The sequence below is a fragment of the Ctenopharyngodon idella genome, chromosome 2 (genome assembly GCF_019924925.1).
Source record: "Ctenopharyngodon idella isolate HZGC_01 chromosome 2, HZGC01, whole genome shotgun sequence".
NCBI classification, from domain to species: Eukaryota; Metazoa; Chordata; class Actinopteri; order Cypriniformes; family Xenocyprididae; genus Ctenopharyngodon; species Ctenopharyngodon idella.
The window spans coordinates 32,026,990-32,042,117 of record NC_067221.1 but is presented as its reverse complement, the minus strand read 5'-3'; the positions used below and the strand labels follow the sequence as shown (position 1 = coordinate 32,042,117).

The following is a 15,128-nucleotide window of genomic DNA, read 5'->3' as shown; positions in this document are numbered from 1 at the left end:
CACACAAATCAGATCTGAACAGTTGCGATACACCATGTGGACAGTCAATAATTTTAGATCAGATTCCAGTCGGATACACAAATAATCGGATTTGGACTGACAGTGTGAACGGAGCCAAAGAGAACGGACAGAGCTTGTAATAAAACAAGAATCAACATTAGCTTGGCTTTTCAGAGATGGCAAGAACTGAGGCATTTGAAATGTTGTAAAAGCAACGCAGAAATTATGGTTTTTATTACTCAACAGGTGAGTATATGTAGCTCTCTAACAGAAGTCATTATAAAGCATTATCTATTGTGAAGTGTTGTTTCTTTATGGTTGTTGTAGCACTGTGCTGGAATTTAGTTTCAAGGAAGTACCGTGTCTATTAATGGGTATAGCTACACTATTGTCTTCAGCTAGTCAGCTTGAGATCCTTTCCATCTAAACTGGTTATATCTCTTAAGCCGAGTAGTGAATGTTTTATAAGGAATAGAATAACCTTCCTCTCTTTTAGTTATGGGAAAGAACCATATTCATCCGTACAGTCACACAGAGCTGAAACACAACCAAAACACCGTTGTTTCTCAAAATGCATGACACTGCTTTCCTTAAAGCTAAATTAAGGAACATGCTTAATAGTCTTTCAGTCTGAAATATATTGCCAGACTCTTCTGTATACTCTACAGGAAGACCGAATGGCAAGTAATGATGTTTTTGCATTTAGATAAACTTTGTTTTGGATCATTTGGCTGATGTTTGATGCATCTTTGTGCTTGACCAGAAAGCCTTCCTTTTGCTTTCTATTGTGTCAAATGGAGGACTTCTATTTAAAGGTGCTTTTCAAAGCAGCGTTCTGCACTGTCAGTCAGTGCCAGCGACCAGCGGGGAGGTCTCGTCAGGCGTCCCTTTCCTCTGTGCCAGGAAATGAAAGTGCAGATAGTGGAGGTATAATGGAGACCGCAGGGGTAGAGATGAAGTCTCCTCCCAGAAAGCTTCATTTCTCATGAAGCAGGTGGGAGTCTTTGTTCTCCTCCTGCTAATAAAATCCATTTAGTTCTGTACACCTGGCATACAGGAGGAACATTTCCTGTTTAATAGGTAGAGAATGAGGCTGTAATGAAGTGGCAGACACATTTTGAAGCACAAACTCTGTCGATGGAAGACATTGGTACCGGTAAAAAGCACTTTATTGGCATTTAAAGAAGTTGTTTTAGGTCTGTGTGCGTAGGTCATGTGTAGGCTACAGTGTTCTCTGAAAAGGTGCCATTTGTATAGGAAAATGTAAGAATTTGTTTTTAGAAATCATATAAACCAAAATACGGTAACCATTATAGACATTGGGGAAGCACCAGAGGGGGTTGCGTCCCCATTGATATTAATAGTCAACAAAAATGGATTTTTCTGCTTTCTGCTATGGGCTTTAAAGGACATCAGCTAATAGTCAAATTCTCTTTCTTTGTGACAGTAGAAGACAATGTGACAGAAGAGCAACAGAGCCACAGGCAGTCTGCTATTTTGAACGGTAATGTTTTATTCTGTTCTTTCAGCATTGATAAATCTGTGTATTTGTAAAATCAGTGTGGTGAGTGATCTACATACAGATAAAGGTTTGACATAAAATAGAAAAGCAGCAGTTTAAAACATCTAAATCAGCTGATGTAAAGGCAAGCGGCATGTTAAACTGTCAGAGAACTTCCATACAAGACACTTCAAAGCAATACAAATAAACTACAAGGTTCCACTGAGGCTAAATAGTCAATTCCCCAATTGACCCTTTGCCGGAGTTTGATTGACAGCCGATCTAACCAATCATAACGCCGAATATGCCATTCTGTCCGACAAAGCAATCAGGGGAGTTATTAGATTAACGTTGGTGGACTTAAACTTGGAAAATGATTTGAACTGACATCTTTCTGCAGTTGAAATGTGGTTTATTCATGTTTATTTGATGATATAAATTAGTAAGAAGAGATGTGATCGGTTCACGAGCGCTACAGCGCTACAGCGATCTGTCACGACACATTAAAGAGCCACAAAATGGTATTTATTGTTTAAATTTCTTTAAAAATGACAAAGTTAGAAATTTAAGACTTTGTTTCATGTCATAAGTAACCGGATACGTGGTCAATGTCCTCTTTACTACACTATGTATTTTTCACTGTGTGAGAACGCGTGGCGTGAGAGTGGCACGGCTTGTCGGACATAGCAACAGTAACCAGAGGAGGCGGGTCTTTGCAAATGGTCAATTGGTGGTCAAAAAAAAAAAAAAAAAAAGTAAATAAAGTAATAATAATAAAAAACCTGTAAGAATTTTTAAATGCTAATAATAATAATAATAATAATAATAATAATAAAAATGCTAATAATAAGTCAAGAAACATGACATTTTATATGGCCAATATTGCATATCATTTTATAATATTTCTCCCACAATGCTGTCATATTAAAAAATGTAAAAAAGTAAAAAAAAAAGTTAAATATTGATGCAAATCAATAATTATGAAAAGCCTTGAAATATATATACAGGTGCTGGTCATATAATTAGAATATCATCAAAAAGTTGATTTATTTCACTAATTCCATTCAAAAAGTGAAACTTGTATATTATATTCATTCATTACACACAGACTGAAATATTTCAAATGTTTATTTCTTTTAATTTTGATGATTATAACTGACAACTAAGGAAAATCTCAAATTCAGTATCTCAGAAAATTAGAATATTGTGAAAAGGTTCAATATTGAAGACACCTGGTGCCACACTCTAATCAGCTAATTAACTCAAAACACCTGCAAAGGCCTTTAAATGGTCTCTCAGTCTAGTTCTGTAGGCTACACAATCATGGGGAAGACTGCTGACTTGACAGTTGTCCAAAAGACGACCATTGACACCTTGCACAAAGAGGGCAAGACACAAAATGTCATTGCAAAAGAAGCTGGCTGTTCACAGAGCTCTGTGTCCAAGCACCTAAATAGAGAGGCGAAGGGAAAGAAAAGATGTGGTAGAAAAAAGTGTACAAGCAATAGGGATAACCGCACCCTGGAGAGGATTGTGAAACAAAACCCATTCAAAAATGTGGGGGAGATTCACAAAGAGTGGACTGCAGCTGGAGTCAGTGCTTCAAGAACCACTACGCACAGACGTATGCAAGACATGGGTTTCATTCCTTGTGTCAAGCCACTCTTGAACAACAGACAGCGTCAGAAGCGTCTCGCCTGGGCTAAAGACAAAAAGGACTGGACTGCTGCTGAGTGGTCCAAAGTTATGTTCTCTGATGAAAGTAAATTTTGCATTTCCTTTGGAAATCAGGGTCCCAGAGTCTGGAGGAAGAGAGGAGAGGCACACAATCCACGTTGCTTGAAGTCCAGTGTAAAGTTTCCACAGTCAGTGATGGTTTGGGGTGCCATGTCATCTGCTGGTGTTGGTCCACTGTGTTTTCTGAGGTCCAAGGTCAACGCAGCCATATACCAGGAAGTTTTAGAGCACTTCATGCTTCCTGCTGCTGACCAACTTTATGGAGATGCAGATTTCATTTTCCAACAGGACTTGGCACCTGCACACAGTGCCAAAGCTACCAGTACCTGGTTTAAGGACCATGGTATCCCTGTTCTTAATTGGCCAGCAAACTCGCCTGACCTTAACCCCATAGAAAATCTATGGGGTATTGTGAAGAGGAAGATGCGATATGCCAGACCCAACAATGCAAAAGAGCTGAAGGCCACTATCAGAGCAACCTGGGCTCTTATAACACCTGAGCAGTGCCACAGACTGATCGACTCCATGCCACGCCGCATTGCTGCAGTAATTCAGGCAAAAGGAGCCATAACTAAGTATTGAGTGCTGTACATGCTTATACTTTTCATGTTCATACTTTTCAGTTGGCCAAGATTTCTAAAAATCTTTTCTTTGTATTGGTCTTAAGTAATATTCTAATTTTCTGAGATACTGTATTTGGGATTTTCCTTAGTTGTCAGTTATAATCATCAAAATTAAAAGAAATAAACATTTGAAATATATCATTCTGTGTGTAATGAATGAATATAATATACAAGTTTCACTTTTTGAATGGAATTAGTGAAATAAATCAACTTTTTGATGATATTCTAATTATATGACCAGCACCTGTGTGTGTGTGTGTGTGTGTATATATATATATATATTAATTAAATTAAATACACTTTGCTTCAAAAAAGACAAGTAAACCGTAAGAAAATGAAGAAAAAAGAAACACATTACAAGCAATAGACAGAGAAGCGTCTATTAGAAATCTATCTAATTAAATTAGATAGATTAAAGCTACTAGTTATCCAGACAAGAACAGTGAGTATTTTTTTCTCTTCTTATTAGTTCTGTTTGATTATTATTAACAACATAACTGAATATATATACTTTGAATATTTTTTGAAGCGCATATCCGTGTGTATTTTCAGCTAACATTGACCTTTTCAGTTGAAAAATGGCGATGAATATGAGACTGAAGCTACCAGCAGTAGTTGTTAAATGTATCAGCATTTAACAATTAATGAATTTTAATGTAATGAATTTAACTAGCTCATAAACTTTAGATATAAGATTCCAGCTCTTTAAAAAAATGTCTCCCAGAGATCATCATCACTTTTCAAATATCCATTATGTGGACACATTATGGCTTAATGTGTCCCTGCACTTATTTTTCTATGTGCTATGAAAGCCAACCCAGATGGATAATGTATATAAGAATCTGATTTGCACATGGTGGTGCAGCAGAGCTCTTTGTGCTGGCATATGGATGTGTAGGAGTGGATGTGAGTTGTGGTGGTTTAGTAGATGAATGCCTCCTGTCATGTATGTGGCGTTCAGCTCCGGTGAGCAGTAATCAGGTCATGAGTGAGTCCAGCGGATCTGCTGCTTCATTTGTCTCATGTAAAGGTCAGCTCTCATGTGTGTTTATTTTAAAGCTCATATGGATGATGCTACCTGGAGCCTGTCAGCCGTTAGCACACCAGTGGCGCTGGTGTGAAGACATAAATACAGTACAATGGAAGCATCTGATATTTCAGGCCAAAAAATGGTCAGACTGTGATATTTCATGTTTGAGAGTTGATTCTTTTAGATATTCACTCTCATCTGAAAGAAAACTGAATTTACACAAATGAATAAATGCTTAAAAGTTTACACCCCCAAGCTCTTAATACATTATGTTGCCATTATGATCCCTGTTTTTATGTTAAAATTATTAACATCTTGTATATTCTGCAAGGGACATAAACTTATGAGCAGAACTGTAAGTGTTAACAAAAAGGAGAAATTTACGGAAATAAACAACTTTGGGCTTAAGCTGTTAGAATTGTTGATAAATTATATTTTTGGTTTAAACAATATGCAGTTTCAGAATAAAATAAAATCACAGTTTTCCATGCATGACATACTTTCAATGTGTTGTTCAATACACAGTATGTATGTTAGTACAATTTGACAATACATGGGTAGTGTGCAAGTACAAGTTTAAAGTCACTATGAAATCCAAATGTACAAATCTTGTTTTGTTTTTTTATTGTAAAAGATTTATCTGTGCACATCATTATATATATATTTTAAATTCATGTTCCTCGTAATGTTAAATCAAAATAACTTAGCCTCCCTCTTGCAGCGACATCTCTTCTCTAATGATGTGTTTACTGGCGTGAGGGCGGGGCAACCTGTCACTCACACGAGATCCACCAATAGCAAACCACAACCATTAAACCATTCAATTAATTCCCTTTGCACAAAATCAAGCCCTACCCTACATTTCACATATACATTGAAATATGGGAAAAAAGACTATCGCAACTTCCACTTCGTGCTGGCTTTAAAAATAGTGTATGTGTATACACATTATTATTGCTGTCTTCTTGTGTGGAACTTTCTGTAATGCCATGTCTTCCCTCACATTTACAACCAAAGCGATGTCAGCAAAGTAAGCAAATGTAAGCAAAGTAAAGAAAACAACAGAAGCAAATCACTTTAAGGAGGGAGACAGCGGCATCATTAACTGGCTCTACACAGTATTATGTGTCTTTGTAAGTGATCGAAACAGATAAATTATGGATAGAGAAGTAAAGTTTGCCATTCTTCTCATAAAAAAGTATCCCTTTCAAAAAGTATTCATTTATGTTCAGTTGCAGTGCAATATCATATTTATGACCTGATTCTTCTCCATCAGGTAACATACTTTATTTTATACATGTCAGTCTCATAGAGCAATGGATGTTGTTTACGTCATCTATGGAAACTTATATAAAAATAAAATTGTGTGAAAAGTAATTTCCTCCTAGTCATCCTAGCATTGGGAGAAAAAGACCTCTGGTGCTGCACCAGATGTCATTGAGCTGACTGAGGCAAAATGCAGAAGCGTACATGGAGTTTGGTGATAATGTGCAGTAAGCAACAGTATATGAATGAATTGTCTCTAAAGTAATGCTGCTGTTCTTATGTTGTATTGCTGGGATCATTGTCTTCAGCCGTCTCATTACAACCACATGTATCTCTCTCGCTGTCTGTCTATCTTTCTATTATAAAAATGTATTTTTTTTACTGCTCTGCCCTTGCTATTCTTTGGACGAGAATATGAGTCGAGGAGTGCATTAGACTGTGTGTGTGTGTGTGTGTGTGTGTGTTAGAGAGCTACTGTAGGACAGATTAGAGAGCAAAGATCGATATACAGAATGAACTTGTGCTGCTGGAGGAAGTAGAGAAAGGAGGAAAAAGAGAAATCACTTACTCATGGCATTTGCTGTATTGATAAAGCAGCATGCACTTTTCAAGGTCTGTCTGTTCACACATAGGCTACGTCTCTGGAATATATATTTGCATTTTATATTTTCAATATTTTATCATTTATATACTGTAGAGTTTGTTAATTGCTTGAAAAACAATGCAGGTTTCAGAGTGTGAATTACACGCTATAAAAGGAGAACCAAGGAGATTGTCTAAATACTTTGTCTTAACAAGTTTAGTAATGTTCACTTTCTATAGTGGCCTGCCCTGCTTTGTGTGGTGGCTTGTGTATTCTAGGCGAGCGTTCAAATCCTCAAATGCTCTGTTATTGATCTGTCTCACTGCAGTGCACATCAATGACTGCATCTCTAGAGAATTCTCTTGCACAAGGATTGTTAAAGTTCAATCTTAAAATAACAGCTAGGTGCAGGTCATCTTTCATTGAGTTCATTCATTCGATTTGCTTATGCTTGACTTGTCATGTATTATGAACTTTTACAACATCTTTAGTCTGATGATGCAACGTGATCACATGAGTATTTGTATATATTTTACATAAAATGTGGTTCTAACACATGTACATTTACTTGCATTACTTACACACTAAAATGTACAATATTGTATGACACCATCTGAAATGTAAATAATTTACATATGAATAATTTTTCAAATGCAGAAATGTTTACATATCTGTGAATATTTTATGAATGGAATTAATCATTTGACTTCTGGGGACGGTTTATTTAAGTATTACATAATTTGAAAACCATTTAAAATCTTCAAATTAATCGTATTTCTGTAATTGTTTAACCATTACTTATCATGTCATATGTATTCTGTTTGCTGTGGGACACAGTTCCACAGTTCCCCTCTGCAGCCCCAACATTGCCCACCAAACCCTGCCGAACTACACCTATGTGGTGGGCAGAGCATATATGGCGGCAGGTCAGGTTGGTGCATGTCTGCAAACTAAAAAAAAGAAAAAAAAAAAAGAAAGGCCAACCTATTAAGGGACCTCTGCATTTAACAGGTTAATCCCTCTCCATGCTCGGTTCCAAGGGGCTGCTGCCAGGGGCCCGTCAACCCCGAGCTCCAAGTTTAGGCAGCAGCAAATGAGTGGTTGCCGCTCGAGCCCCCCTCAGACAGCCTGGGGGGTCAAAGAAACACTCTCGCCCAAGGCCTTCCAAAAAGAAATCAATGCTCCTTCCTGATGCCTTGTGCACTTCGGGACACATCGGTTTCCAGTGAACGCGAATTGCAGTGTCTGCCTGAAGTCATTGCGGCCCTGTTGAGTTCACTCCTCAGACGAGGCCTGTAGAAAATTTTGTTCCTTTTCTCCTACTGGGCAGCCACTTCAGGGCACCAAACTCAGTACATGCAAAGCACCCGAGGTTAGTCTCGAGAGACTGATCCCCCAAATAGATTACTTAGAAGCACGGAATCCTGCGTATAGGGGGTGGCATGACTATTGTCAACCACAAGCAGGGTGGGGTGTTGGAACTAGAAGTTCAGTCCCTCTTGGTGAAGGAGGCTTTAGAATGTATTCCTCCTCCCGAGAGGGAGTTTGGGTTCTACAGACGGTACTTCCAAGGAACGATGGGGGTTGCATCCTATTTTAGATCTCTGGCAATTGAACCATCCTCTAAGGAGATTCAGGTTCAAGACTATCCCGTTAATCACGAGTCAAATCAGGTCTGAGGTTTGGTTATTCACGATAGATCTAAAGGTTGCATACTTCCATACATCCTCAATACAGGAAGTTCTTGACGTTCTCTTTTGGGGGCGAAGCATTCCAATTTCGGATTCTTCCGTTCGGCCTAGCATTATCTCCCTGCACCTTTATGAAATGTATGGATGCAGCACTGGCTCTGTGAGACTCCAGGACATTTGTATTCTCAATTACATAGACGACTGGCTCATTTTGGCCCAGTCAGAAGAGAGGGCAGTTCGGCATTGAGATGTCGTTCTTCGCCATATAAGGTGCTTGGGGTTGCTCTATGCCAAGAAAAGCTCACTATCTCCCCAGCAGAGAACTACATTTCTGGGGGTAGTGTGGGACTCAACTACAATCGTCTTCCATGCACCACTAAGTGGTGGACCTCTGGGGTAGCATTACCTGGTAATTTGAATACTTCGTGGCATTATGAGGATGAGGCCTGCAGCTCAGGTTAGATTCCTGGCATGGGGATCTAGCCATGACTTTAGAAGAGTTGTCCCTGCCCCTGTCTCTTCGGAGCTTTGGCCTTGGCTTATATTCATACAGGCCTTCATCCTCTTCCTGTGTTAGCGGACCAAGAGAAGCTACATCTGCTTGGTGAGAAAGACTGACCCGTTGTTGGTATGCTTCAGGCCCCCCAAGAGGGCTGCCTGGCTACCAAACTAACAATCAGCAGGTGGATTTCGGAGGCAATTTCTGGTCTCGAGGCACACTGTATGCCCTTCCTGCATGCCTGTGAGCTGCTTGCTTCAGGCTGTCAAAAGCTGACGTTACTGTGTTGCCAGCTTCCCTTTGTAGGTTCCGTGTTACACCATCACGCGTCACAAGGTGACGCAGCACCAATCAAGATTGGACTAGTTGCACACGTGCTTCAGACACAGTCACGCTAAAGGCGTTCCCCAAAGTGTCGTCATGCGGCGCAGTGTCTCGCCTCCTTTCTCAGGGAACAAGGGTTACAGTCATAACCCGAGACGTTTTTAGCCAATGATTCGTCATCAATCTGGATTCGTCATCAATTCAATCATCAAGTACAAGACACCACCCACTTGATCTGTGGAGAATCAACAAATGGATGACAATCTGAATGCATTTTAACTGCGGATTTGAAAAGCCCAGTCTCACGCCCCACACCCACTCTGATCTACACTTAATGGACTCACCTTCTCCTCCTGTAACCCCCCCTCCCTCCCGCTCCTGCCATCCAACCTGCATTTAGGGTGTGTGTGGAGGACGTGAGTTAAAAAACAGAAGACTAGGAAAACTTCATTCCAAGACGGTGTTTCACCTGCCTGTTTCAATATATGCGATGACCAACTGGTCCCTATCTTCACACAGATCTTCAACAGATCACTGGAATAGTGTGAAGTTCCCTGCTGCTTCAAATGCTCCACTATCATTCCAGTCCCAGATTCAAAATCTGATTCAGATTCAAAATCACTGGACTTAATGACTATAGACCTCTCACATCTGTGATCATAAAGTCATTTGGAAGACTGGTGTTTGCCTCCCTAAAGGACATCACTGGACCCTTGCTGGATCCCCTTCAGTTTGCCTACAGAGCAAACAGGTAGGTGGAGGATGCAGTCAACATGGGACTGCATTATATCCCGCAACATCACGACAGACCTGGGACTTAAGCATAGATCTTATTTGTGTTCTTTAGTTCAGCTTTCAATGCCATCAGGCATGATCTTCTATTGTCCAAACTAACTTAGTTCTCCATGCCCACCCCAATCTGTCAGTGCATCAATAGCTTTCTGACAAATAGGCAGCAGTTAGTTAGACTGGGAAAACTCACATCCAGGACTCTCACTATCAACACTGGTGCTCCTCAAGGTTGCGTCCTCTCCCCACTGCTCTTCTCCCTATACACAGATGACTGCACTGCAAAAGATCCCTCTGCCAAGCTTCTGAAGTTTGCAGACAACACCACAGTCATTGGCCTCATCCAGGATGGTGATGAGTCTGCATACAAACAAGAGGCTGAGCAGCTTGCTGTCTGGTGCAGTCATTACAACCTGGAGCTGAACATGCTTAAAACAGTGGAGATGATAGTGGACTTCAGGAGGAACACCCCAGCACTCCCCCCACTTACCATCATGTACAGCGCTGTTGCAGCAGTGGAGTCATTCAGGTACCCCCATCTCTCAGGACCTGAAGTGAGACACTCACATAGATTCTGTTGTGAAAAAGGCCCAGAGGTAAGGTTGTACTTACTTTGCCAGCTGAGGAAGTTCAACCTGCCGCAGGATCTGCTGACACAATACTACTCAGCCGTCATTGAGTTTGTCCTGTGTTCATCTATAACTGTCTGGTTCTGTTCAGCCACGAAATCAGACATCAGGAGGCTACAACGGACAGTCCGGACTGCTGAAAGGATTATTGGTACCCCCCGCCCACTCTCCAGGACCTATAATCTTCCAGAGTGAGGAAAAGGGCAGGTAAAATCATCACAGACCCCACTCACCCCGACCACAACCTCTTTAAACTGTTGCAGTCTGGATGGTGCCTCAGATCACTAGGCAGAAGAACAGCTTCTTCCCACAGGCTATATTTACCTTATGAACGGTTAAATGCCTTCCAATGCATATACCTGCAAGTGCAATATTCTCACTGTTACTGTAAATATTCCCACCGTACTGTAAATATGTTCTTAATCTGTAAATATGTTTAATCTGATTAAACCTATCTGTCTTTATACTTTTTATATATATAATATATGTGTATTGGAATATTCAATACCAAGGTAAATTCCTTGTGTGTGCAAGCACTTTATTACTTGGTAATAAAGCAATATTCGCATCAGCGTCCTGATCACCTCTTCTTGTTTATTTTGCGGCTGATAGTATATTATGTTGCGGCTGATAGTATATTATGTCTTACGTAATGGTCTATTCAGTTACATTTCTAGAGGTCCACATCCTACAGAGTTTATTTCCAACCATGCTCTTAGAGCATAAATCTAATGCCAGCCAATCAAACACCAGCTTTGTGAACACCTCTTCCTACATTAAGTGCATTACTTCAACAAGAATGCATTGTTGTTGTCAAAGGCCAATCCATGACAATTTGTCCATCACAGTGGCTGGTGGATAAAATTACCTTCAATTGCCTGGCGGCAAGTGTTAATTTCCCACCCTGCTCATACTTGCTAATAAAAAGAAATGCAAGTAATCAATACAATTACTGCTTGAGCAAAAAGATCTCTGTTATCTCCGATAATGCCTGCTTGTCTTCTGGGATAATGTGAGAGCAGATCTTAAGCTAGGGGTCACCATTGATGACCATCTCTGGTGTGCTTGATCTCTCAGATCCAGACGCTGTTGCTGAGATTGAGTCAAAGGAAGAAGGAAATGGCCATCTGAGGAGCCAGATCTGTCCTGAAGAGGAGGAAGAAGAGGAGGAAGAGCAGGTGTTTGAGCCCCTGAGCACTCTCATTCCACACAAGACTCATCAGTGTCACCTCACAGGTAAATAGGGACCACGCTATAAACATACATATACATCTTTACAATAGACACACACCATCACTTTAGGCTCTTTGGAAATGCTCGATGAAAGTGATAACAGACAAAAATGTTTCAGATGTTTTCAAAAATGTTTCTGCACAAATGTAAAAATTAATTGCACAGGCTCCTTCAGAATGTGCACTCTAAGTATACTGCACTGTGAACCACACGCTGATCACCTCTAAAAATAAGCAGAATTTGCTTTAAAATGGTCAGAATTTCTTTGGAACATTGACTTTCGCTAGCTAATAGCTGATAGTATTGTATGTAGCTAAACATACAAAATATCATTCTATTTTATAATTTGAATACTGATTTATTAAGAAATACCTTGACATTTCTGCATTCAGCCAATGTGTAGGAATTAGTTGCAGATACACTCAAAAAAGAAACATGAAAGTGTACATGACCACAATCAATTTAACACTATGTTGTAGATGACGCTCAGATCTGGCTCATACCATGTTCAGATGCAGCGGATGTTGCTTCATTATTACTTTCATTCACTGCTTTATTGCAGTTTGTTGCTTAAGTGTAACTTTTACATAAACATTTTAGGTTTGGTGCCTAGGTTGGAGATTAGGTTTCTGTATGTCAGTACTTGTACATAATTGATTTGGCTGTATTTGATCAGCGACTTCTCTGCAGACTTCTGCCATCAGAGCAGCCTCTCATTAAAAACCCCCATTTCGCTGACAAATACATCTTAATTGTACAGTACTTGAGATGATGGTTTAAATGAGTTCCCTGTGGAATCCAAAAAGAAGAATATAATAGTCATTTGGGAATGTTACATATCTGAAGAAGAGCAGAGAAGTGTGCAGGTGAAAACCGGTTTAGAAGTAGATCAGTGTGAATGATTAAATAAGTTGCTGCTTCAAATGTGTCTATTACAGCCGTGTCGTAATGAGGAGCTTGCATTCACTACTTTTATTACATTTTCACAGATTAAATTCAGCTCAAAATACCCCATAGATCATTTATTATACCATGTTGTAAATGCCCATTTTTGAGCGGAAGGAAAAGCATGTTGTTTTTGTGCATGTATCTTTAAATGCAAATGAGCTGCTGCTCCCCACCCCACTTTCCAGAAGTGGGTGGAGCCTGTACAAATTGTGTCTCGGATACTCTGCCAAAAACTAACAAAACATCTGTATCGCAGCCACGGTCACATGACATTGCAGTTCTTTGTCATCATGAAAGTATTTGCATGCATTTTAAATCCATAACAGTTTAAACTTCTGATATATGGTTTTCTGTGCACACACATCCAAAGTACCTGCACAGAAAGCTGGCTGTCAGGAGGTGCGTGAGTAATAAACTAATTTCTCTTATTGCATTTAAACTGTCAAATACACACAAGTTTATGTCAAAAACACACAAAGTTCACAAACACAGTTGGTTATGTCTGTGAACGTAAACATCAGGGAAAGAAATGACAGCAGCGTTATATACAATACCTGCTGCTGTATATGCTGTTAATATGAATCAAACAGCAAAAGAAAACCAGAAAATCACTCACTGCTCTTGATTAAATAACTTTAGTAGTTTTAATAAGAATACATTTCTTACTTGAATGCTGCTGTTAAATGCTCTGGTGAAGAGATAAAAATGACAGACTGTGTACAGCTCACTCAGGGGTGGAGCTAAGCTAATAGGGCAGATTCCGTCATCAGTCTTGGGCGAGGCTTCCCCCTGCTCTTACTTAAAAGTAGGGGGAAATCTGGAACCGTTCATTTGGAGAGACTGTTTATGATTTATGGGGATTATAAAAAAAAAGAGTGGGTGGATTTTTACCATTATAGGCTGTTGTTTACACCCACTGTGGACACACATTCATTTTTGATTTTTGGTCCCCTTTAAAGTGTAACTTTGCCAATTTTCAACCCACTTTGTATGGTTACAATAGTATATGTAAAAAATGAACAAGGTTTACTCATTCTCTGTTTTACCTTGACCAAGAAATCCACATTTATTTGACTTTTTTTTGTAGTTTTTATGAAAGCCTTGGAGATTTTTGACAGCTCCAGGGCTTTTGTGCAAACTACAGATTATACTTCTGCATTTTTGTATCCCTGCCCACGGACAGTCAGTTAGTCAGAGGACTATTAACAGAACAGTTATTGTAAGGGTAGGTTTATTAAATCATTTGTTCATGAAATGGACTATACTTGTCTCACTGTATTTTGTTTAAGGGCTGTCAGTTGATTAAATAATAATGAATTAATTACACAGATAATTGTGATTAAATGCTTACATTAAAATTTCATAATCATATATATTTTACCACATTAGTGTGGAAACAACATAAAGACAGTATTTTAAATATTTGATATATTAAATGTTTGTATTATGAATGGCCAGTATCACTGATACCAATACTGATACTTATTATTACAATATTATTAAAAATACAGACCTAAACTGTTTTTTTTATTTTTTTTTATTTAGCAATTAAATTATTTATCAGTTTATTAACAATTGCAGAAAATGTAAAATATCATTATAAACTTAAATTAACACCTAAATGAACTTAAATTAAAGTAAGTTTAATTTTATGTAGGTGTGCTTTAACCAGATGGTGCTTTCAATGTGCAAACGTCTTACATATGGGACTCAGGACTCACATGGCGTAATTGTTTTAATTACTTTTAATGTGTTAAACAACAAACATTAAAGAGGTGGTTGATTTATGATTTCACTTTTTTAACTTTAGTTAGTGTGTAATGTTGCTGTTAGAGCATAAACAACATCTGCAAAGTTACAATGCTCAAAGTTCAATGCAAAGAGAGATTTTTTTTTAAAGACTTTGCTGTTTAAGGACTACAACAAATGAAGTTCTTCCTGGGTTAGTGACATCAGTAACTGGGTTAGTGACATCACTAACCCTAAAATTTACATAAACCCTGCCCCCAAGAACAAGCAACAAAGGCGGTGAGGCCATGTTGGGCTGCTTTAGAGAAGAGGAAGAGTTGTTGTAATAGAATGTTGTTGCCATGCCGTCATTTTACGTTGGACTGCTTCAAAAATGAGGATCAATTCAATGCTGGATTTGCACAAAAGATTAACATGACGGCCCATGCTAGTCAATGAGCTGAATCAACTCCACAGCAACAACATAAATTTATCCACTAACCATTCAGAAACGTCCAGTTGCAGTCTCCAGCTTTGTTGTTGTTGA

At 39.0% G+C, this 15,128-nt stretch overlaps 1 protein-coding gene across 8 annotated transcripts in view; it reads left to right on the top strand.

Moving 5' to 3' along the window:
- The window catches only part of LOC127506226 (zinc finger protein 521), a 97,432-nt gene that overhangs the window by 7,777 nt on the left and 74,527 nt on the right, over positions 1 to 15,128 (top strand). For 3 of the 8 annotated variants that reach the window (XM_051882530.1, XM_051882515.1, XM_051882497.1), the window contains exons 2-3: positions 1,448 to 1,504; positions 11,750 to 11,908. The exons of 1 other annotated variant lie outside the window; for it this stretch is intronic. Coding sequence is in view for 4 of the 7 variants with exons in the window: in XM_051882515.1 (XP_051738475.1) it covers positions 1,448 to 1,504; positions 11,750 to 11,908 (216 nt within the window). In the remaining 3 variants the exon portion in view is untranslated. The remainder of the gene's footprint in view (positions 1 to 1,447; positions 1,505 to 11,749; positions 11,909 to 15,128) is intronic. 4 more of the 8 variants (XM_051882539.1, XM_051882506.1, XM_051882545.1 and 1 more) reach the window with 2 other exon arrangements.